The 24,579-nt window shown below is 31.5% G+C and overlaps 4 protein-coding genes and 1 long non-coding RNA gene across 6 annotated transcripts; 1 reads left to right on the top strand and 4 right to left on the bottom strand.

Annotated features, from left to right (window-relative positions):
• The first annotated feature begins 457 nt into the window (after positions 1 to 457).
• LOC102622220 (BAG family molecular chaperone regulator 2) lies at positions 458 to 1,518 on the top strand. Its single transcript, XM_006470048.4, has 2 exons — positions 458 to 821; positions 933 to 1,518. The coding sequence occupies exons 1-2, from the start codon at positions 545 to 547 to the stop codon at positions 1,163 to 1,165; spliced, it is 510 nt and encodes a 169-aa protein (XP_006470111.1). The 5' UTR covers positions 458 to 544; the 3' UTR covers positions 1,166 to 1,518.
• Positions 1,519 to 3,937: 2,419 nt separating this feature from the next.
• LOC102622920 (class I heat shock protein-like) lies at positions 3,938 to 4,625 on the bottom strand. The gene has a single exon (XM_006469874.4). The coding sequence runs from the start codon at positions 4,542 to 4,544 to the stop codon at positions 4,128 to 4,130; it is 417 nt and encodes a 138-aa protein (XP_006469937.1). The 5' UTR covers positions 4,545 to 4,625; the 3' UTR covers positions 3,938 to 4,127.
• Positions 4,626 to 12,827: 8,202 nt separating this feature from the next.
• On the bottom strand, positions 12,828 to 16,654 carry LOC102622630 (zinc finger protein CONSTANS-LIKE 7-like). The gene is made up of 3 exons (XM_006469873.4): positions 15,674 to 16,654; positions 14,857 to 15,081; positions 12,828 to 13,162 (listed from the first exon to the last, which is right to left on the bottom strand). The coding sequence occupies exons 1-3, from the start codon at positions 16,421 to 16,423 to the stop codon at positions 13,130 to 13,132; spliced, it is 1,008 nt and encodes a 335-aa protein (XP_006469936.1). The 5' UTR covers positions 16,424 to 16,654; the 3' UTR covers positions 12,828 to 13,129.
• A 1,761-nt stretch (positions 16,655 to 18,415) lies between these two features.
• Positions 18,416 to 19,830, bottom strand: LOC112497295 (uncharacterized). 2 transcript variants are annotated; one of them, XR_003064018.2, is made up of 3 exons: positions 19,565 to 19,830; positions 18,693 to 19,329; positions 18,416 to 18,612 (listed from the first exon to the last, which is right to left on the bottom strand). It is a non-coding gene; the product is annotated as an uncharacterized LOC112497295 (long non-coding RNA). The 2 variants fall into 2 exon arrangements; XR_008052448.1 differs by lacking the exon at positions 18,693 to 19,329.
• A 2,451-nt stretch (positions 19,831 to 22,281) lies between these two features.
• LOC102621928 (uncharacterized) lies at positions 22,282 to 23,348 on the bottom strand. Its single transcript, XM_052434906.1, has 2 exons — positions 23,151 to 23,348; positions 22,282 to 23,073 (listed from the first exon to the last, which is right to left on the bottom strand). The coding sequence occupies exons 1-2, from the start codon at positions 23,251 to 23,253 to the stop codon at positions 22,706 to 22,708; spliced, it is 471 nt and encodes a 156-aa protein (XP_052290866.1). The 5' UTR covers positions 23,254 to 23,348; the 3' UTR covers positions 22,282 to 22,705.
• Between the last annotated feature and the right edge of the window lie 1,231 nt (positions 23,349 to 24,579).

The raw sequence follows: 24,579 nt of genomic DNA on the forward strand, positions 1-24,579 counted from the left end.
TAAAATAGACGACAAATGACATGAAAAAGTAAGGTTAAAAAGCACGTTTGCCATCTATTGTCTTGATTTTGGCTTTTCACCAAACAAGCCCTTAAGTTGACAGGTTCCAAACCTAACTGGCTAGTTCTTAAAACACAGCTCTTAAACAAACAAAGACTCCATAATCTTCTGCGACCGCCCATTTGTTGTGATTGTGTTTGGCCGTCAATCAAGCAAGCGAGCGTGTCTGCAAGCACCCACTCCCATCAGTCCCATGTGCTTTGCGCATATCACCCTCCACGTGTCATCATCTCATTTTTCCTTCCTCTCCCATCTTACTCTCGCCAATTTTTTTTTTATTAATTTATGACAGCTTAATTAGTTATTGTTTTATTCAGGGCTTCATTTTGTCCTAATGCATGCTCCCCCCAGGCCCCTACCTCCCCACTAACTATTATATAAACTAGCTTATCCCAACACTTCATTTCTCCCCTTCACTTTTTGGTTTTTAAGAAACAATTAAGAACAAAAAGAAAGAGCTTATTTAGAAGAGAGAAAAGGGAGAATGATCAAATTGAGGTCTAAAAGGTTTTGCAGAAGCAGTTTTAAGCTCGGCGGCAACGGCAATAACAATGGCAGCAGCAGCAACAATGTCAAAGAAGCTGCAGCCAGAGGGTGTGGAGGAATTAACAGTAGTCACGAAATCAAATGGGAGCTTAGGCCCGGTGGGATGCTTGTTCAAAAGAGAGAAAGTGGATGTGAAGGAGAAGGCTCCATCACAATTAGAGTCTCAACTGTTTCTAAGTGGCATGACATTTCCATCGAAGCAACTTCTACTTTTGGTAAGTTCTAATCATTCCGCAGATATCCGCATATTTTAAAAATAATATTCATGTATATTTCACGACATACATTTTTATATTTTTAAATTTTTTTTTTCCAAATCATTTTAGAGAAATTGAAGATGATATTGTCAATGGTGAGTGGATTGGAGCCAAGAGAGCAAAGGCTACTCTTCAAAGGGAAAGAGAGAGAGGATAATGAGTTCTTACACATGGTTGGTGTTAGAGACAAGGACAAGGTGTTGTTGTTAGAAGATCCAGCCATTAAGGAGATGAAGCTTCATGGATTAAGAGGAGGCCAGCCGATTGGGACTGCTTATCGTACCATAAGTGTGTCACAATAACACTATTTAGTTTGTATTTTTTTTAAAAAAATTGGTACCCTAGCCTCTTCACTCTCTGATCATCACTAAGACACTAACCAAACAAAATTAAAAAAAATGCTCATAAAAGTATAAGGTGATGGATTCTTGTCAATCACCTGATTAGATTACTTAGAGACTAATTAATTAAGCTCTATTAATTATTGACGTTAATTAATTTCTCAGATCGGGCAATTTAAGCATTTGTAAGCCGATGCAAAACCGCGTCGACATTTGGCATTGTTTACTAGCTGGTAGCTACTTTCTTAATTTGTATAAATGTTTATTTCAATTGTAATGTAAATTAATTAATTAATTAATTTCTACTTTTTTCCCTTCTAGTGCATTTGTACAAGAGCACGATTGAAAAATCAGGTAAAAATAAGACACAAATTTGTGTGTTCTCAAATTTAAGAATGCTTCGGCGGAAAGAGAGATTCATCAATTGCCCGTAATCACTTTTTGGTTAATTCATTTAATGAAAGAATTTCAATTAAATAAGTATTTGATCCAATATAATAGGATTAATTTGGTTGCCTTTTTTTTTTTTTCTCTTTTACACTGATGTTATAATCTCAAATTATATGAACTACTATTGATATTACAATTAAATTATTACTGAAATTAATATATATTAGATCTTTTATAAAAAATTATTCAAATTTTTATTTTCATTAATTTTTTAGAGATGCCTATTATACTTACATTTCATAAGGAAAAAAACAATTTTTAGGAGAAATAAAACCCCCTAAAATACTCTAGAGGGCCTCGAACTACAATTTTACCCTCACTAATTGTTGTTGCCTCCCTAGTCGTGATCTTTTCTGATTTTTTTTTTTTCAGAGCCAGGTCCCAACGTAGTACAATTACAATCTCCAGTATAATGATGGGCCTAAATGGAGAAACAGTAAACTTGTGAAGACCTTTGTCTTTTATTCCGAGGGTGGCCCCATTAAGGATTATAAAGTTGAAAATAATGGTATAATTGGGCTTTCTTTTTTTTTTTTTTTTTGACATTGAACTTGTAAGAACACTTTCAAGAAGAAACTAGTGGTGGTGGACAGGGGGCATAGTTAATCTTGTTTGAATGGGGCGGCTGGTGCCCCTCAAAACATCTTATAAAATCCCTCCTCTGTTTTTGTCATTTTAATCATGATCAAAAGTACATAAAAAGAACAATAATCATCTCTTTGTTGACTATACTTTTTGCAAGACCCAAGAATATATAATAACTTATTATCAAATCAACAACTTTACTTACTTCAATATTTGGTTCTAGTTAAACTGATTAGTAATTTTATTATAGCCATTCCACTTTTTATTATTAGGAAAATTATTCATTATAATTTTATAATATATATATATTTTTTAAAAAAATATACAGGACTATGTGTGAAAAATATAAATAGAAAAAATTATAGATAACGACATGGATTTTGTTTTCAAAATTTAATGAATTTTTTTAATAAATAAAATCGAAAAGAAGGAAGGCCATCTTTTGGTATTGCACACTTGTGCAACGTACCCGTGGGATGTTATTAGGGAAGAAGATAAAGGAGTTAAAAATGAGTGAAAATAAAAAGTTTAATTTATTTTAATTGTTTATGTCGGGAAAGGAGCTTTTAAGAGCATCTCCAAAAGTCTTATCAAATAAGATTTTATTATTTATTTGAAGAGTTACATCAGTATTTAATACTCTAAAAAGTACTCCAATTAAAATTTTTCGAATAAGAAATGATTCTCTTTCTTTAATTTTATAAAATTACTTCTCCCTCTTTAATTTATATTTTATTATTTTTTATTGGAGAGAGAGATAAGTGTTTTAATTACCATTTATTTTTCTTTTTTAAAAATATTTATTTGATTAAAATAATATTAACTTATTTCTATTTGAGGAGTCTTTTGGATAATAACATATTTTTTTTTTCACTTTTCTAAATAATCAAATAGATATTTAAAGAGTAAAATTAATAGAGCCTTTTAAAGATGATCTAAGAAATTTTTAGAGGAGTGTTAGTTTAACTCATCATGCTTACATTCTTGTCAAAAAATTAAAAAAAAAAATTATAATCCTCTGATCATATCTAAGTTTTTAAGAATCTTTTAATGCATATACATTTTTATTTATGTATGATCTAAAATTTACTTATTTATTATATTATTAATTAATTAATTAAATGTATTTACTCAAATAAAAAATCAGATTAGAAGAAAAAAAATGCTGATCCGAAGTCAAGATAATTGTTTTTGTCAAGTGGATCGGACTGCACTATCTAGCTACAGAACTGGGTTTGATTGGCCGAAAAAAGTTTCAACTCATACGTTTGGGCCGGCTCAAGAATCTGAAAGCCAACTGCCATCCGGAAAAATTGATCAAAACCCCGCCGCGTCATTTCACCCGCGTCATGTTTCTCGACTCTCATCTAAAACCCTTACGGGCCTTATCGTTAAAGAAATTATATCCGACTTTCAACTTATTTTTCTATTTTACCTTTGATGCCAGAAAACTTGCCCTTAACTAAAATTTATCAAAATGAAAGGCAATCACAATGTCAAAAAAGGTAACATGACATTTTTATCGGCAATAAAGTTTTAATAGATTTTGAAACAGGTGATGAAATTGATTAAATACGATAAACTAAAGACGAGTTTTGATCATATTTCGAAATATTGCAGAACCAAAAAAAAAAAAAATAATAAAAAAAATAAAAGGTTTGAATTCAGTTAAACAAATTGCTTCAAACAAAAAAACAGTTAAGTGAATTTCATTTTATTTATATCTTACCTGCTGCATATAGTACAACAAGAAGGATGCATGAACACAAAAGCTAATTGGGAAAAAAAAAAATTAATAATAAGAATCACACTTGATTACACCAAACACACACACAACGTAAGACGATTTATTTCAGCAACACACTATCAACTTAATTTGATTAAACCCTCAGTTCCCCTGAATCTCAATCACTTTCTTCTCCGGTTTCTTGACTTCTTGCTTTGGTATTTTGACCACAAGCACTCCATTCTCCATGGACGCCTTCACTTCATCGGTCTTCGCATTTTCCGGCAGCTTAAACCTCCTCATGAACCTGCCACGACACCGTTCCACCCTATGCCACGTATCACCATCACTCTCGCCGTCCGCTTTCCTCTCTCCGCTTATTTGCAAGACTCTGCCTTCGTCAACTTCAACTTTGACCTCATCTTTCTTCAGCCCCGGAAGATCAGCGGTGAACACGTGGGCTTCTGGGGTTTCTTTCCAGTCTGTCGGCGTGTTGAGCACCGGACACTTGTTCACCAGTGAAAGGAATGGATCAAATGGCTCATTGTTGTCACCCAACATGTTGGAAATGAGAGACATTTCTAGTTACCAATGATATTGATATATGCTAGCTTCTGATTTCAGATTAGCTGCCTCAAATGATAGCTTTTGCTCTGTCTTTATGTCTGTTTATATATATATATATAAGGGGAGACAGGTGATGTTCTTGAAATTTCTTAGGGCTTCTTTTAATCAGTTGTGGCGTTGTGATTTGACATGATGAAGATTGTGTAAGGTTCTAATAGCTTCGCGGAAGGAATGAATTGTTAAAGTGTAGTATTATTATAAGATAATCTCGTGCAAGTTCCAGAAAGTTATGGATAAATATTTTCATTTCATGTCATTATATTTCTTTTTTCCACAATTGTCTGTTTCTTGGTCGGCCATGAGTATCTTACGGAAGTTTTATAAACTTACGATTGGAAATACATTCGATCTAAAAATTTAAGTTCATAGGTAATCGTTCAACAATAAAATTAAAGATGAGTCTAAATAAAATAAAAAAATTATAAGATATGACGATTATTTTTTAAATATATAAATAAAATTAATCTATTTTTAATGACACAAGAGAAGGGAGCAACAATTCTACCCGAAATTGATTCATTTTAATTTATGATATTTGATATTTAAATTTGAGGTATTTTAGAAAATAAAGTTTGTAAGGATTTCGGACGAGTGTTAAAGCTCAACTATAAATTGCCAGTGACAGACACTCAAAAGGAAAAGTCCAAAATCTCCAAATGAAGGCAAAGGAATCAGCCCATTTTTAACTAACCAACCGGCCTTGTACTGTGGAAGCCTTGTAATTTGTCCCAATCAATTTCCGCCCAGACCACAACAATCACGATTTCAATTTTGTGGTAATACACTTCTTTGCGTTTTTGTTCACCGCAAGCATAGTTAAATCTTGAAGTTTGTGGCACTGGGCACTTTTTAAACCTCTCTCTCTCTCTCTCTCTCTCTCTCTCTCTCTCTCTCTCTCTCTTGTTATTAAGATTTGATTAGCTTTATTTTGTATTTTAATTCCCATTTGCGAATCACGGTGGAATATAACAATTGACACTTAATTTGAATTATATAAATGTTATGATTTTATTAAAATAAATATGAATGTTCATAATATATATCTCTTAGTTTCACCACTATCTCCTATTAACAACCTTTAGCTTCCCAACTCCACTATCTCACAAGGAATTATGATCCATAATTTTTATATTTATTTCATGGAGTGATTATGTAACTATAAAAGGAGAGCTAATCTCTTTCTTTTGTACGCACACTTGAAATGAATAAAATTAATCTATAATATATTGCCCTCTCATTTTATTCTTCATCTTGTATTGCTTCTTTATTTTGTATTGCTGGCTAATAGCTTTTCTAACACATTATTAGCACGAGACTCTGTTCAGGTACTAATTCTTTTGTTTCTCATATCTAACACTTTTAATTATTATATAACTATAATTGTTCATCACCAATAACATGACATATTAGCTATTATTGTCATGCTTGTATTTGCAATAACAGACCGCTCAAAGTTGCATATATATTACTTGTCTTCATTATATCTCTTGAAATATGCATAATTAATGGTATAAAATTTGAAATGAATTTTATGACATGACTAGTATGATATGTGATGATTATAGAACTTTATTATTATACCATGAGTGATTATATGACATCTAATCGTTAATAATGAATCAATTATTTATCCTTATTTATATTGTTTTATAGCTTTTTGAAAATGTCAAATCTCGCAAAACTTGAATTTGTGGCACTTAATATCTCTGGCGATAATTATCTATCATGGGTCTAGGATGCTGAAATCCACCTTGATGCAATGAATCTTGGAGATACTATTAAAGAAAATAATAATGCATCAACCCAAGACTGTGTCAAGGCAATGATTTTTCTTCACCACCATCTTCGTGAACAATTGAAAAGTGAGTATCTTACGGTCAAAGAACCATATGTCCTTTGGGAATGTCTTAATGAAAGATTTAATCACAAAAAAATTGTTATACTTCCAAAAGCTCGTTATGATTGGATGCACTTACGATTACAAAGATTTTAAATCTGTCAGTCAATACAATTCTGCATTATTCAAAATTGTTTCTCAATTAAAATTATGTGGAGTGGAGATTACTGATGTAGATTTGTTGGAAAAGACATTTTCTACTTTTCATGCTTTGAATTTGCTCCTGCAGCAGCAATATCGAGAGCGGAGATTCAGAAAGTATTTTGAATTAATCTCATGTCTTTTAGTGGCTGAAAAAAATAATGAACTTTTGTTGAGAACCATCAGTCTCATCCGACTGGATCTGTACCTATCCCTAAAGCGAATGGTACTTCAGCCAATAATCGTAGTGCTAATCGAGGTCGTGGTTACAAAAATAATCAAGGTTGTGGTGGTTATAACAAGAAATATCGATCAAACCACTCGAAGTGAAATAACAATAATGAGAAGCAAGAAAAAGATCCACAAAAGAAATCTCCAAAGGATCATGAAAATGTTTGCTTCAGATATGGTGGGAAAGGACATTGGTCTCGTGTTTGTCGTACACCAAAAAATTTAGTTGATCTTTATCAAGCATCCAAAAAGGAAAAATGAAAAATGAAAAGAAATTGAGACAAATTTCATGGATCATGAGACAGATTTCATGGATCATGAAAATCCAATTGATATAACTCATTTGGATGTTTCAGATTTTTTTGAAGATCTAAATGGTAAAATTGATCATTTAATTGGTGATGGACATGTGAAGACTGATTAAGAGTGCTACACTTTGAAGTGTGTTATTTTTAAAGCTTGGTGTGTTTCGTTACAGTTATGGTGTGTTTAAGTTTATGTTGCAAGAGTGTTTATTGTTTTTGAGTGTTTTTATGAGAATTTGGTGTGTAATTTTTCAATTTCTTTAATAAAACATTTTCTATAATGTTTTCTTATATTACCTGAATATTCTTCATATTCAATTGACTTATTTTATATCCGTGTGAGAAGATATACAATGAATTTGAACAATCACTTGGTGAATAATGAAGATGGATGTTTGTTGGATAGTGCGACAACGCACACAATTCTACGAAATAAAAAATATTTTCATAATTTAATATTAGGTAAGACTAATGTTATTACAATATCTGGTTCTGCTAATTTAATTGAAGGCTCCGGAAGAGCTAATATCATGTTACCAAATGGTATAAAATTACAAATAGATGATGCTTTATACTCGAGCAGATACAGCAGAAATTGCTTAGTTTCAAGGATATTCGTCAAAATGGATACAACATTGAAACATCTAGTGAATGTAATTTTGAATTTCTTTGCATTACTTCAATTATTTCATGCCAGAAGCATGTACTAGAAAAACTACCTTATCTTTCTTCTGGGTGTATCATACAAATATAAGAACAATAGAGATAAATTTTGTAATGAACTAGAAGTTCTCTGATCCAAAGATTTTTAAACTTTGGCATGATCGACTTGGGCATCCCGGATCAATCATGATGCGCCGTATTATAAAAAATTCACATGGACACCAATTAAAGAACCAGAAGATTCTTTTGCCAACTGAAAGTCCATGTGCTGCTTGTTCTCAAGGCAAATTAATAATTCAGCCATCTCCAATGAAAGTAAGTATTGAATCTCTTAAATTTTTAGAATGAATCCAAGGGGATATATGTGGCCCTATACATCCAAGTTGTGGACCGTTTCGTTATTTCTTGGTCTTAATAGATGCATCAACTAGATGGTCACATGTCTCTCTACTTTCTAGTCGTGGTGTTGCATTTGCTAGATTTCTTGCTCAAATCATTAAATTAAGAGCACAATTTCCTGATTTTCCTATTAAAAAAGTTAGACTTGATAATGTTGGTGAATTTATATCTAAATCTTTTAATAATTATTGTATGTCTATTGGAATTGATGTTGAGCATTCTGTTGCACTCACTCATACACAAAATGGTTTAGCTGAATCTTTGATTAAGTGTTTACAATTAATTGCAAGACCATTAATTCTTAGATTAAATTTGCCTTTTTCATGTTGGGGACATGCAATACTACATGCTGCATCATTAATTCGCATTCGACCAAGTTCTTATCATACATATTCACCTTGATAACTTGTTTTTGGCCAACAGCCAAATATTTCTCATTTGAAAATTTTTGGATGTGCTGTTTATGTCCCAGTTGCTTCCCCACAAAGAAATAAAATGGGTTTGCAACGAAGACTTATAATTTATGTTGGTTTCGATTCTTCTTCAATAATTAAGTATCTTGAACCTTTAACTGGAGATCGTTTTACTACACGATTTGCAGATTGCCATTTTGATGAACAAATTTTCCCGCTGTTAGGGGGAGAAAAGACAAAAGTAAATGAACGACGTGAAATTACATGGCATGCATCATCATTATCTCATCTTGATCCTCATATAAATAAAAGTGAACTTGAAGTTCAAAGGATCATTCATTTACAAAATATTGCAAATCAAATTCCTAATGCATTTACTGATTAAAGAAAAATAACAAAATCATATATTCCAGTTGAAAATGTCCCAACGCGTGTTGAGATGCCTGAAGGACAACACGACAAAACTAATGAAAATAAAGTACGTTTGAAACGTGGAAGACCAATTGGCTCAAAAGACAAAATTTCCCGAAAGAGGAAAACACAAGAAAAGTTACAAAATGAAATTAGCACTCCTGAAGAGTCATTGCATGCTAATCAAATAACAGAGATTGATCAATCAAATAGTATTCGTCCCATTGACTTAAAAGAAGAAAATTTGCCAACAACTGAGAAAGTATCAATTTCTCCTGAAGAGAAGCAAAATGATGAAATTAGGATTGGTTTTGTTGGTATAGAAAAATCTTGGGATCGAAATAAAATAATTATTGATGATATTTTTTCATTTACTGTGGCTCTTAATATCATAAATGATGATGAAGATCCTGACCTCAAAATTGTGGAAGAATGTCGACATAGAAATGATTGGCCAAAGTGGAAAGATGCTATTTAAATAGAGCTAAATTCACTTGCGAAACGTAAAGTATTTGGACCAGTAGTCGTGACACCTGAAGATGTCAAACCTGCTGGTTATAAGTGGGTATTCGTTAGAAAACGAAATGAGAAAAATGAGATTGTGAGATATAAAACAAGGTTAGTTGCACAAGGTTTTTCTCAAAGGTCTGGCATTGATTATGAGGAGACATATTCTTATGTTATGGATGCAATTACATTTCGATTTCTAGTTAGTCTCGTAGCCTCTGAAGGGCTTGATATACGTCTTATGGATGTCGTGGCTGCATATTTATATGGTTCTATTGATATAAATATTTATATGAAAATCCCTGAAGGATTTAAAATGCTAAAAGCAAACAAATTAAAACTTCGTAGTTTATATTCTTTGAAACTACAACGATCCTTGTATGAATTAAAACAATCTGGGCGTATGTGGTACAATCGCTTAAGCAACTATTTATTGAAAGAAGGATATGTAAATAATCCAATTTGCCCTTGTGTTTTATTAAAAAATCTGAAATTGGATTTGCAATAGTTGCAGTATATGTTGATGATTTAAATCTTATTGGAACTCCTGAAGAGCTTTCAAAACAATTTTTTGTTTGAAAAATGAGTTTGAAATGAAAGATCTTGGAAAAATAAAATTTTGTCTTGGCTTACAGATTGAGTATTTGCCAACTGGAATACTCTTACATCAGTCAACATATACTAAAAAAGTTTTGAAGCGTTTTTATATGGATGAAGTCCATCTATTAAGCACTCCAATGGTGGTGCGATCACTTGATGTAGAAAAAGATTCATTTTGTCCTAAAGAAGATAGCGAAACAATTCTTGGTCCTGAAGTACCATATTTAAGTGCAATTGATGCACTCATGTATCTTGCAAATTGTACTCGACCTGATATTGCATTTTCAATTAATTTATTAGCAAGATATAGTTCTACACCAACTCGTAGGCATTAGAATGGTGTAAAGCATGTATTTCGCTATCTCCGTGGAACAATTAACATGAGATTATTTTATCCAAATGGATCAAAGTCACCACTAATTGGATATGCAGATGTTGGATATCTCTCTGATCCATATAAAGCCCGATCTCAAACATGTTATTTGTTTACCTCTGGTAATAATACTGTATCTTTGTGATCAATGAAACAAATAATGGTTGCAACATCTTCAAATCATTCAGAAATTCTTGCTATTCATGAAGCAAGTCGTGAGTGCATTTAGTTAAGATCAATGATACAACATATTCGAGAAACATGTGGATTGTCATTAATTAAAAATAACCCTACAATATTATATGAGGATAATGCAACATGCATTGTCCAAATTAAATGTGGTTATATAAAAGGTGATAGGAACAAGCATATTTCACCCAAATTCTTTTATACACATGAGCTTCAAAAGAATGGCGAAATAGATATTAAGCACATACACTCAAGTGATAATCTTGCAGATTTATTTACAAAATCCCTACCTACGGCGACATTCAAAAAGTTGGTACACAAAATTGGGATGCGTCAACTCAAAGATTTTTCTCCAAATCTTGAAGAATCTATGTCAAGATGAGGGGGGAGTATACTTATTGGGGAAAATAATTTATTCGGGAAGAAATTTTATATGTTGTACTCTTTTTCCTCACTAGGTTTTATCCTATTGGGTTTTTCCTAGTAAGATTTTAATGAGGCAACTTTATATCTCCAAAATTATTCAAGACATCAATGAATAATGTACCATTTTTTCTTTACTATTTTTTTCCTAAGGGTTTTTTTTTAGTGAAGGTTTTAATGAGGCATATTCTTTGTAATGAACATCCAAGGGGGAATGTTATGAATTTATTAAAATAAATGTGGATGTTCATAACATATATCTCTTAGTTTCCCCACTATCTCACATTAGCAATCTTTAACTTCCCTATAACTCCCACTATCTCACAAGGAATTATGATCCATAATTTTTACATTTATTTCATGGAGTGATTATGTAACTATAAAAGGAGAGCTAATCTCTTTCTTTTGTACACATACTTGAAATGAATAAAATCACTTTATAATATATTACCCTCTCATTTTATTATTCATCTTGTATTGTTTCTTTATTTTGTATTGCTGACTAATAACTTTTCTAACAATAAAAGATTTGTTGTGATATTTTTTATGAATTATTACTAATTACTGGTATTATTATTACGGGGTTTAATGTCAAACAACCAATCAATAAACAAAGAAAAATATTAATTAGTGACTGTAAACAGTAATTGAAAAAAAAATTCCCAAAAAATAGGAGTGTTCAGAATCTAATATGATCTGCTCAATCCGTTTGATCCGTATAAATTTAATTCGTAAAAATCTGGCCCGTGGATTAGTGAATTGTATTGGATTGAAAATTTAAAAATATGCAGTCGGTGGATTAGATATAAATTTACTTTTGTAAATCTACAAAAATCCACGAATCTACAAAAAAAATTTATTTAATAAAAAAATTAAACTTGTAAATATGACATTAGTACTTACTAATAAATAAATAAGTTAAAATATAGTTACATTAACACCATATTATATCTTATCCGATAATAATAGAAATAAAAATAATTAAATAAAAAAAATCTTCCTAAGTAGTTAATTTTTATGTATTGATTTAAACAAATGAGATTTTTTTCTTTTTGGTGTGTTATATTTTGAAATTTTAAATGTATTTTTTTACCTTTATTTAAACAATTAATTTATTTAAATTTTATTTAATTTTAAATTTGATTAGTAATAAAATCATTTTTATATTAATTATTTTTATTTAGTTAGTTCGTGGATAGCATAGAATTAAAAATTTTGAGCCCACAAATCAATATGCAAAATGGTAGATTAGATATGGATTGGGTTAAATCTGCATCAAATTCGCAGACGTATGGATTGAATTTAAATTGAATTTTACCAATCGTTGGATTGGATTAGATTAAAAATTTATAATCTACAAAATCATAAATCGAATATAAATTGATGTCCAATCCGTAAAATCCAATCCGTGAATATTTCTACTAAAAAAAACTGTTACGAGCTTCACCACTGTTCTCAATAGATATTTTTGGATACATATAGATTTTTTCTTAAAGTTGCTGATGTGTGTAAATTTCAAGATAGTCATACATATACACATACATGCAGAAGCTGTTGGTTTAATAATATAATATTATTATTTATTAAATCGCATATTTTAATAGTTTTTTTTTTTGAGAATTTAATAAATTACAAGATCCTCGACCATACCTGCACTGTATATATTTAGAGGTAACGAAAATGTTAAGCTCAAATTCCGACAAATTGATTCCCACATTGTAATATATCTTCTGATTGTAAACATTTACAAACATGCATGTAATTTTTATTTTTCTTATTCCCAAAAGTTTGCTTTTCTCAGCGCTCAATAGTGCCTCTACGGCCATTTTTTTCTTTTGGAAGAGAGTGGCGGCTAGCTTTCATTATAAAACTTATGCCCCTGCCATGTATCATTCGGAATACAACAGAACAAAGGAGCAGGGAAGCCTAAGCATTCCAATTAAGTGCCACTCTTCCAATCAAGCAACAGTACTATGTGCAAAAATCTACACTTCTGAATTTCTTTTCACAAATCGACCCTGCAATGTAGATATCAAAATCTATCAATTATATATTTGGAATACCAAAAAGGTATATAACTATATACTATTATATAAACAAATAAGACAACAAGCATACATGACTAATCATAGTACTGAACACAACGCATTATTAATGAATTTCATGTTATAGTAAGGATATGATCTCAGGAATAGGCCTCAGATAGTATTTAAAGAATATATACAAGTTAAACTATTCTTTTTGCGTCTATTCACTCGAAATCTCATATTATTAGTCCATAATTTCCAATCAATTTAACTTCATACTAGAATATTTGTATGCTGTTTAGTTTAATCTAACAGCAGACTAACATTAATCGACGTGTCTATTAATGTATCAAAAGTTTTCTGAAACTGAGATGACAATTTTTTGGGAGACATACGTGTTAACTTTTGATTAAGGCATTTATCTGAAGGAAGAGGAGGGTACACAGAATACAGTGAGTATTATCTAAAGAATGAAGGATTACATGCACATTTGGTACTTCGAGCTCGAATAAATATCTCTGTTTAGTTCTTTAAATTACAAACCGTACAATATGGTTCTTAAAAATTTGTAATTAGGGACTGGCACCTAATATATTTGATGACATGAGGATTACTTTTGTTGAGATGACAATTCTTTTGTTAACTTTTTACAAACGTCAGGAAGAGGGGATAGAGTAAAGGTCAGACAGGGCGAAGAAAGGAAAACGTGACTGGAGTGAGAGGGCTAGATGGAGGTGGAAACAATGGAGAGGCAAAGAAGTCCATGAGCATTTGTGCGGAGTGGCCATTCTTTAACAAACAATGCCACCAAATTATTACTTCATTGGAAAAATTAGCATTTCAACAGACGCTTGAAATCTTGATTCCACTTGACTAAATTACATCAGTTAAAGTTTTGATTTTCCAAACTGAGCTAACATGAACTTCTAGGACTTTATTCATACGTCAGTCTTAGTTAAACATGATCTTAGTAGGAAATGATCAAGTTAGCAGGGTCTAGTCTCCCTCTTTGCAGTTAAAAAAGAATATAACTCTTGATATATATATATATATATATGGTTTGATTGGAGTACAAAATACAGTCTCCTCAAACCAGATTTCAAGTTGCTTTTGTGCAACTTACATGAACCTAAAATTTAAAAAAGAGTGTAGTAGAACATAGCTTCAGATAAATCAAGTCAGCTGACAGTTCCCATCGGGCTGCGTGGGACTGTTTGCAATATTACCCAATACTGGGATCAATGCCCACATGCGCACATGCCATAAATTAGACTTCAAAATAATGTGCAGTAGCTGGACATGATGGTGTGTATCAAAAGGGAATGAGATAACTCTTCATGGTAGGAGAGAACTTGTAATTCAAATAGCATGATCAACTTTTTAATGAAATAATACAGTGGGGTCCTTAAAATGAGGTTAAATTATATGCAAAGGCGAAAAGTTATAGAATATTATCAACCTTGGGTCCTTAAAATGAGGATCCTTAAAATGAGGTTAAATTATATGCAAAGGCGAAAAGTTATAGAATATTATTAATCTTTGGACCCCACTGTATTATTTCATTTACATTCCACTGTATTATTTCTACATGCAGCATGAAACAATTCATGGTAGAAATAGAATATCATTAATCTTTGGAATATTGATGACAGGAAGAAAGAAAATCCAAGAGAGGGAGAAGGTACCTTCATTCGAGGGCGCTTCTCAGCATTGAGCTTTCGTACCTCATATCGGATACGCTTCGAGAATAGCCTATTTTGCCTTTTCTCCTTGTATCTCATAACACTTGCCTCCCTATGCTCTTTACTCCATCCCTCTTTACCCAATTCATCAACTTTGAAGCTACTAGCATTACCAGTCATTTCTGGGACACTAAATAAATTCCCACTGTTGCCAGCATCAAATAGCATCTGTTGCAACACAAATACACCCATAATATTATTGCTGAGATAAAATATTTACGGAACACCACATCTCTTCTTAACAAGGAATTAGCTCATGCAATTCAATCGGAAGTTTGGCATTCGAGCATATCACATGAAAGGAACCACACATCAGGTCAATATACATAGAAACATGCAGTTGCAAGATATTTCCCAAGTAACCACCATCATCAATCTCATGGCTAATGAACTTCATTATCAACTGTAAAACAGAATGTATCCAAATTGATGTGGCATTAACAATTGATTACCTTTTTGCCTATTCATATTTTTTTAATTTTTGACATTTTCACTAGTGTCTTCTATGAATAGTCAGTTCATGTAACAAAGGTAGAACTAGGCCATAAAGCACCAGCACATAGCTGGCTAAAAGTTACACTTGGGTCCCAAAAAAGGGCAAGAAAGTGCTCCCATTTCCAAAATAGTCACAAGCACCATCAATTGATTCAATTCTGAATTCCCAAAGAAACACATACATGAATACATGTGCACAAGTTGATAATTAACACATTATAGAGTACATGAATGGTAATTGATTAAACAGTGAAATATATCTTACGTTGGGATCATCATACAAATCAGGGACGGTTTGTGGGGACTCTCCTCCATCAACAAAAAGTGGGGCCTTATCAGACCAGGCGTTCAAGACCTCCTGATAATCAAGCTTCAAAGCCAACGATAACCTCTTCTTCCCCCGCACCTGCTTCACACGCCATGCGCCCGCATCGTCATCATCATCATCAACGCAACTACTCCCTTCCTCTTCTTTAATAATCTTCTTCTTCTTCGAATCTACCACCTCACTGTAACTCACCCACCTCTCCTCACTCGCATCCCTCTCTTTACACCTCATCGCCGTCCGTACAAGACCATAATCACTGCACTCACGGTGACCGTCACCGCTACCGTGACTAAACAGCGGCGAGGACGACAGTAGGCCCTCCTCCGATGCTGTGAGTAGGCCGTCGAGGGTAGTGGTGCTGTCGGTGGCCGTATCGAAAAGCAAACTTGCAACCATTACGTTGTTGCTTTCTTGATCATGCATATCTAATTTGCTGCCATGATCTCCCGGGTGAAGCGGGAAAAGATTCAGCTGCTTCATTTGTTGCTTTTGCTTCATTTTGCTCTTCTTGTTAGAGCTCTGTTGATGATGACTCCTGTCTTGTGGGCTCAGCTTCAAGTTCAGACTCAAGTACTTGGGCTTCCTTCTCTTTGTTCTGCTTCTTCGAGCCGCTGGTTTATTCACGGCAACATTATTTCCGCTAATTTTCTGCTTTCTCTTCGGTGGAGGACTCTTCTGTTGACACATTCTTGCTTTAAAGAAAGTGTTTTTCCTCCTTTTCCGTTTGCAGGATTTGAGTTGTTGTCTTGTTTCTCGTACAAGCTAACGAAAGAGAAAAGTGTTTTTTAGCGTCAAGTGTTTACAACACTGAAGCAGAGCAGGCTTGACTCTTAATTCTCAACACTGTTAGTCTGTTGGTATTGGGGGCATGGCTGAGAGTCTGGCTACAGAGTTGATGGGTGTTTGGGTCATTTAGATGTGTCAGCTGAACTACCTAGCTCTGTACAGAGAAGGCTGATGGTGATTGTTTCGCTTTATCGACACGTGCCGTTCGGTGATTGGTCCTATGAGTGGATTGTATTGTTATCCGGATTTCGTTTTGCTGTTAGATAAAATAGATAGGATGGGACTGGATTCTAATGGTCCTTTGGGATTGCATTTTTTAAATTAATTTTGATGTTTAGTAATTTTTTAAAGAAAATTATTTTTAATAAAATTAACCTGTTATATAATAAATTTCAAAAAGTAAGGAGTGTGTAATTTTTTAATTTTTGATTTAGAGAATTAATTTTATGTTTAGTATAATTTCATATATTTCCTTGTATATATAATTAAAATACAAAAATTGTTCTTATTTAATTAAGAAATAAAATTAATAAATTTAAAGAGATTTTTAATACTATTTATATTTAGATAACAAAAGAATAAATAAATAAAAATATTTATTTTAACTATTAATTATTATATATACATTATAAAATATATTATATATACTTGTTATGGATGTGCATATAAATGTTATTCAATATTATCTCTATTTTAATTAGTTAAAATTTTATAATAATTTACTAGTAAAATTTATTAAATAATTATGATTGCTTTAAAATTCACAACAAATTTAAAAGTAAATTATACTAAACAATTAATTGATTTTTTTATAACTAATTATTTTCACAGTACTATTAACAACAATTATTTTAAAAATTACATTATTGCCAAACTTATCCTATTTTTAGAAATTGCTCTTCAATATGCTATTTTGCGCTTTGCATTTATCTATGAATGTCCATCCACGTGGTTTTTACCTTGCTACATAGTCTCCTCTTTCTCCCCTTTCTTTCTTCTACCAAACATTATGATCTTTCAAAAATCAATTATCACGACAAATTCGTACAAAAGGCAATGCCCTTTCATGATATTCAACATTCGATATTCTTGGGTATTGTGGAAAATAAATAAATTTAATTTTCATAACAATAATGTGATCATATAATGACATTTAATTTCATGTAGTTTAATGTGATGTTAAATAAATATAATTTGATTTTCACAAAGTCAAACGGGCTATTATTGGACATGAATTAGAGGTGAAGATACCTGCATTGAAAATAATAATCAATCATCCCAACTCAATAATTTAGTGTAAATGTCACTTGACAATAATAAGTTTGATTTCGTATCATGCCTTTCATGACATGTAAAGAAATAATAAATAATTAGTTTTCCATGAAATGTCATTATCGCTATATATATGCTATAGATTTACGTAATATTCATTTGTAAGAAAATAAGGCGGTTAGTTTTTTCTTCCTTTTTTTTTCGAATAAAGCAGTTTGAATAAAGCATTAAGGTCTCCCAATTATTTTATTTAAAAATATTTTTAAAAAAAGTTCAAATATATATATTTTTACATATATTTAACCAATTCATAAGGCCATAACATTATATTTACAGTTTTTAATCCTATAATTCCAACTTTTAGAGCCCAATCTAATAAAAAACAAAATTTTATTAAATGATAAATTTGTAAAATATAATGAAAAATAAAAATAAAAAATATACTTTTGGCTAAACTCAAAAAAAAAAAAAACCCCTCGATCAAAATAAAAAAGACATTCGCATTGTAATTCAGCCAAATGTGTAACATCACATGCCAACTTCCAATTATTATAAATATGATTATGATTTAAGAATTTTTTTTTAATCTACTTGAAACAGATCACCATTTTTCTTTTATAAAAAAAAAATAAAACTTTTAATGCATTTATTGGGAATAGTAGCGTCACCGATGAGATATCCAATGCCTTTTCGGAGTCAGTAGCAGACAACACGAGAAAGTGAGGGTAGGACCCAAAGACGGAGCGCTTTTTTCCTGCGCTTTTTGGTCTTGGGTGTGCTTGCCGGTGGTACACGTGTGTAATGACCCAATAATGCGACTGAAAAAATGCCAATAAAAAATAATCATTAATCATCGAATAAATTCAAAAAAAAGAAAAAAGAAAAAAGAAAAAAGAACTTTTTCGTTCGAGTCAGATCAGACGCTGTTCCATGTGATGACGTTGTTCTGAAGAGCGGTACGTTCTGTCGTTCAGATATTTGAAAAGGGCGGTGATATTTTATGGGCTCTGGTTGAGTTCGAGCATATTTAACTTAGAACCAACTAACCACAGCCGTTGATCCTTAAATTATTTTTCAACCGTTAAGATTATTAATACAAATGATAGGTGATCAGGTAACACGGTTAAATTCAAAATTAAAATATCTTTACAATTAAATTAAGTTTTTTATCTTCTTCTTTCTCGTCTTCTTCATGCTTTCTTCATCAAGTCTATCAACATCCAGCCGAATTTTAACACGTGATTCATCCTTCGAATCCTCTACATTCATCAAAATTTGATCTAAAATAAAACCCATTAACTTAAAAAACTTACTGTGTCTCTCACTAACACTTTGAGGATACCTAGTTCAGATTTCATACTAATATAACGAAACACTATTGGCCAGTTCAACACTAGAACTACAGCCCTCAGAACAATTCGAATCAAAATCACACACATAAGAGATCTCTTCACGAGTATCAAAGAATTGTTCGTCTTCCTCTTCGTTAGACATAACCGCCATATTTCGCGAAATTGAGGCCCAACCATTAACTTCTGAATCAAAATATTTATAAATAAGGAAAATATCAATTAATTCACAGAATTTTCCAATTAAATAACCAAATATTATGGTTGATTCAAGGAGAAAAGAAACCCAATATATAAAATCAATCAACATATACAGATCTTGCAATCACAAGAATGACAAAACCAAAAATTAACAACCGCATTTAACTAAAATTACTAAGTAAATCGAATCAAAAACAAAACAAGCAAGTGATTTGCTGACCTGGGGGTCAACATAAAATTCTAGTCAAGCCCCTGCACCATAAATGTTAAGAGGATTCATTCTCACTTCCAAAATAACCTCTCCCTTGCAAAAGAAAGCCCCCTAGTTCCCACTTGAAAAGGCAAACAATGATCATCGCTGCATTGTAATTGAATATAAATATATTCAAAATAAAATAATCTTGATGAAGAAAACATGAAGAAGATGAGGAAGAAGAAGATAAAAATCTTAATTACATTATAAAGAAATTTTAATTTTGAATTAAACCATTCTATTCGGTCACCTATCATTTGTATTAATAGTCTTAACGGTTGAAAAATAGTGTAAGGATCAACGGCTAGGATTATTTGGCTCCAAGTTAGAGATGATCCAACTTAGCCAAATCTTATTTTAAAACATGGGTTTGCTTATAGGGTGCGTTTGACACACTGTATTATATTATACTGTATTGTATTATTTTAATGCAAGTGTATTATATTATGTTGTATTACATTAGCACTGTATTATAATAATACTGTACAATATTTAGTTTTACACTATACTGTATTAATTTTTAATTATATTATGTTTGGTACTGCGCTGTACTGTATTAATTTCTTTTCATGATTAATTTTAATTATATATTTAGAAAATAATATCTACTAGTACTTAGAAAAATACTAAATATAGAAGCCTTAAATTTAAGAATTTTTACATTAATTTTTTTGTTTAAATAAAAGAATCATAATTATTTATAAGACATATGTAAAACTAACAAATTCTAAGATTTACAATGATATAAGATTTATTTTTTCAATAATTCCTAAATATATAACCTATGAAATAAAGATTGAAACAAATAATTCAATCAAATAGCATTTAAAAACTATCACAGAGTAAATAAATAATTAAAACATGCAAAATTCATTCAAAGTTAATACATACTTCAAAAGCATCACAAATTAGTAAAGTAATACAATAGTTGTACGCGTCAAATAATTTAAGTACACACGTCTGCAAGCCAAACTACTAATGCAAAATATCATTGTTTAGTTAGAAATCCATACTCTTTAATCAAACTCCAGCTCTCCTTTCATGCTCACGCAAAAGCATCCTAATATAAGCCAACTTACGATCACGATCATTTCGTAATACCTTAAAAGCCCTTATATGTGAAGGCTTCTCAACCATCAAATTTAAGCCAATAAGCTCATCATCCACAGAAAAGTCCCATTAAAGCAAGCTCTCAGCCAATGTAATCATGATCTTCACTACTTCCAAACATATTCTGAGACATGTCAGCATTGACTTGGTGAAATGCTGAAACCAATTTGTCAATACCAACCGCAATTTGTTCATCTAATTTAGACTTCCTCTTGTTTGATGATTGTGAACGTGGTCAAGTAGTGTATTGGGAATTTGATGGCAGTGTAGTCGACATTGGAGAACCTTCATCATCAATCTCATTATCATCATCATGAATTTCTTCTTGAAATGCTGCATTGGCCATATCATTTAGAGTTTTTGCTGAACTTCCAGTTGAGCGATCTTTTCCAAATATATTTGCTAGCCTCTCATAATATGGAAATGGCTTATCTCTCTAATTGCTTGCATCTTTATGGGACTACAATAATAAAATAAGATAATTAAAAAAATTCTATTATATTCACAATAAATAAATGGGAAATTTACAACCGTCCACCTGTTTGTTTTGCCTTTTTCAAAAATACACAAACACTTTTTTTTTTCAACGCGCCACCTGAAGTTTGCTTTTTGTTGCATTCGTCCACTTCCGTTTAATTTCTGTTAGCGAATTAAACAGAATGACCTTTTTACCCCTCAAAATTACAATTTAACCTAAAATAAATAAAAATTGGAGATAAATTGGATGGATTTAATTTTTTTCAAAGGTGGATGTTAGAAATTGGAGGAAAATAATGTTTGTTACTAAATTTAGAAAATTTGTATTTATTTTTTTGGAGGAAAATAGTGTTTGTTGCTTGCTAGATTTAGAAAATTTGTATTTATTTTTTCTCTTTCAAAAAAATAAATACAAATTTTCTAAATTTAGCAAGCAACAAACACTATTTTCCTCCAATTTCTAGCATCCACCTTTGAAAAAAATTAAATCCATCCAATTTATCTCCAATTTCCATTTATTTTGGGTTAAATTGTAATTTTGAGGGGTAAAAAAGTCATTTCGTTAACATTCCATTAAATCCACTAACAGAAATTAGACAGAAGTGGACGAATGTAACAAAAAGCAAACTTCAGGTGGCGCGCTAAAAAAAAAGTGTTTGTGTATTTTTGAAAAAGACAAAACGAATAGGTGGACCATTGTAAATTTCCCTAAATAAATTAAGGACAATGTTTATAAATTATGACATAAAAAGAAATTATTCTCTTTACTAACCTCCACAAATGATCTCCATATTTCTTCACTGTCAACCACTACACATTTTCTCACATCATTCTAGCCAAAATTGCTAGTGTTCAACATATCAAATATCATTGCATAACTTTTCTTCCACATCCTGATCTTAAACTTAATATGTGGGTACGCTTTCAAACCGCTCCCTGGTAATAGTTTTTCTAATTCATTTTCAATATATTTATAACTTCCAGATTTAAAGGTGCCGTTATCAGCTCGACCAGCATTTGCAACTACAGCATCTAAAATGTTCAACATTGCTTCTTCTTCATCTTTTGTCCATGCTCGTCTTGAGCCTATCTTATTTCTAGTAGTATGGCTTGGTCCTCCACTGTCCATTCCTACAAAATAAATATATAACAATTTTTTAAACAAGTAACTAAAATATAACACCAAGTCAATTCACATATATATAATAACAAAAGTATAGTCTCAGGTGCTTTCCTAATCATATCTATATACTAACAAAAGATGTTTTCCTAATGATATTTGTATACTAACAAAAGTACAATATCAGATGCTTTCCTAATGACATCTACATACTAACAAAAGTATAGGCTCAGATGATTTCTTAATGTCATCTGTATACTAACAAAAGGACTTGCTTGGATACTTTCCTAGTGATATCTATATACTAACAAAAGTACATGCTCAGATGCTTTCTTAATGACAACTAGATATTAGATGAGTCATAATTTCCTAGCCAATTATTATACATAGTAGTAGCTAGATCATTCCTCGAGCTCGTCCACTTCTACTTCATTATTAGATAAGTCAACTAATTCATGCTCTATTGGATCCACAAACATTTCTCTCCTAATCAAATTATGCAATAAAAAACATGCAGTAATAATGTGACATTGAGTTTTAATTGGATAAAATGGACTTTGAAGAATGGCCCATCGCATTTTGAGCAATCCAAAACACCGTTCAATTACGTTTCTTATTGATAAATGTTTCATATTAAAGAATTCTTTTTTATTGCGAGGAGCACACTCATCTCTCCATTCCGATAAGTGATATCTTGTTTCCCTATATGGTGTAAAGAATCCTTCGGCATTTGTATATCCGGCATCCACAAGATAGTAATAACCTATTTATTTCACATAAGCATTAATATAATTTTGTTTTTGAATATGTAATTTGATTAAATTAATTTTTTGGAATGACTAATACTTGTAGGAACTTTTGAACCAGTCGATTTATTTAATGCATCATGAAGTACTCTTGAGTCAGAGGCAAATCCTTCCCATCCGGGCATCATGAAGATGAATTTCATATCTCGTGAACATACCCCTAAAACATTTGTAGCAATCTCACCCTTTCTTGCTCGATATCTTGGCTTATCATTTTCTAGCACATGGACTCTAATATAAGTTCCATCCAATGCCCCCAAGCAATTCTACATGTATAAAACAAACGAAAATTTAATTAGGATTAAATTATCAGTCGCTATAATAAAATATAAGTAATTGAAAATGTACCTTAAACCACTTCCACCTCTCATCAGTGCAATTCTCTAGTACGGGGTCTAACACCCTTAGTAAAACATCATGTAGCTGTAATACTCCGTTTAACACTGAATTGAAGTATCTATTAACAATCTCACCAGATCTAAAAAACCTACTTCCAATTGTGCGATTTTTAACATGATGAGACAAAGTGTGTAGGAACATGCAAACTTGCTCTTCACCAACCAATGAACCACTAGCCTTTAGTCCCCTCGATTGAAGTAGCTCACATAGTAGGCCAAATGTCCTTCTATCCATTCTTAGTTGATTTACGTATGTCACTCTTGCCTATAATACTATCTAAGTATTGTAGTCGAGTCGCATGGAATTAGAATGTACGACTATGAATCATTTTTCTTTCGTTATGCCTTCGAATCAATATCATTAACAAAAAATACATCACAATCAACATGAACCTCAACTTCATTTGCCATATGATGAAAGAAAATTTTCTTCCCATGTCCATGTCTAACACAACCAGTAAAATGGGGGGAAAAATTAGCTAGTAGACAATTTGATAAATTTCCATAAAGTTAGATTTCCATATAAGGGCTATATATTTCAACACTTGAGATAAATAGAATCATAAAGAAGAGAATAGAGGCATATTTTATATGTATGTATAAAGGGTAGAAGGAATAGAACATTTGATCAATTCTCATTTGACTTGATTAACCACAAATTCATGCCTATCACACATATAACAGAGCATACAAGAAATATATTGAAATTCAAGGAATACTATTTCATAAGCTATTTCTTGCTGAAGAAATACTAAATGGTAAGAAATTGAACTCACTGGAAGCAAGTAGCAGCCATTGGAAGGAAATTCTAGTTTATCTATTTGTTTTGGAACCTAAATAAAAATAACCCATTGAAATGAATAAAAAAGATGTCAATTTTAATGAATAATTAACTCTAGAAAAAAATTCATATAAGGTATGCAACATTTGCTAGCTAGAATAACTATAAATGTGTGTGTAAATAGCAACTAATGAGTACTTATAAAAATTCATATGAGTACTTAAACTCAAACTCATTACTCATAAACTATTTTTTTCCTTTTAATTTATGAATGGACAACAAAACTTGAG

This window comes from Citrus sinensis, chromosome 2, assembly GCF_022201045.2.
Source record: "Citrus sinensis cultivar Valencia sweet orange chromosome 2, DVS_A1.0, whole genome shotgun sequence".
Taxonomy (NCBI): Eukaryota; Viridiplantae; Streptophyta; class Magnoliopsida; order Sapindales; family Rutaceae; genus Citrus; species Citrus sinensis.

Bases quoted from the DNA above. Each gene is read 5' to 3' on its own strand.
- LOC102622920 (XM_006469874.4), bottom strand. From the start codon at position 4,544: ATGTCTCTCATTTCCAACATGTTGGGTGACAACAATGAGCCATTTGAT.
- LOC102621928 (XM_052434906.1), bottom strand. From the start codon at position 23,253: ATGAAATTCATCTTCATGATGCCCGGATGGGAAGGATTTGCCTCTGAC. The intron at 23,074-23,150 runs GTATTAGTCATT...CTTATGTGAAAT, and splicing joins TGGTTCAAAAGTTCCTACAA to AAATAGGTTATTACTATCTT.
- LOC102622220 (XM_006470048.4), top strand. From the start codon at position 545: ATGATCAAATTGAGGTCTAAAAGGTTTTGCAGAAGCAGTTTTAAGCTC. The intron at 822-932 runs GTAAGTTCTAAT...AAATCATTTTAG, and splicing joins CGAAGCAACTTCTACTTTTG to AGAAATTGAAGATGATATTG.
- LOC102622630 (XM_006469873.4), bottom strand. From the start codon at position 16,423: ATGTGTCAACAGAAGAGTCCTCCACCGAAGAGAAAGCAGAAAATTAGC. The intron at 15,082-15,673 runs GTAAGATATATT...GTGTTGCAACAG, and splicing joins ATTTGTATGATGATCCCAAC to ATGCTATTTGATGCTGGCAA. The intron at 13,163-14,856 runs GTACCTTCTCCC...TCTACATTGCAG, and splicing joins AGAAGCGCCCTCGAATGAAG to GGTCGATTTGTGAAAAGAAA.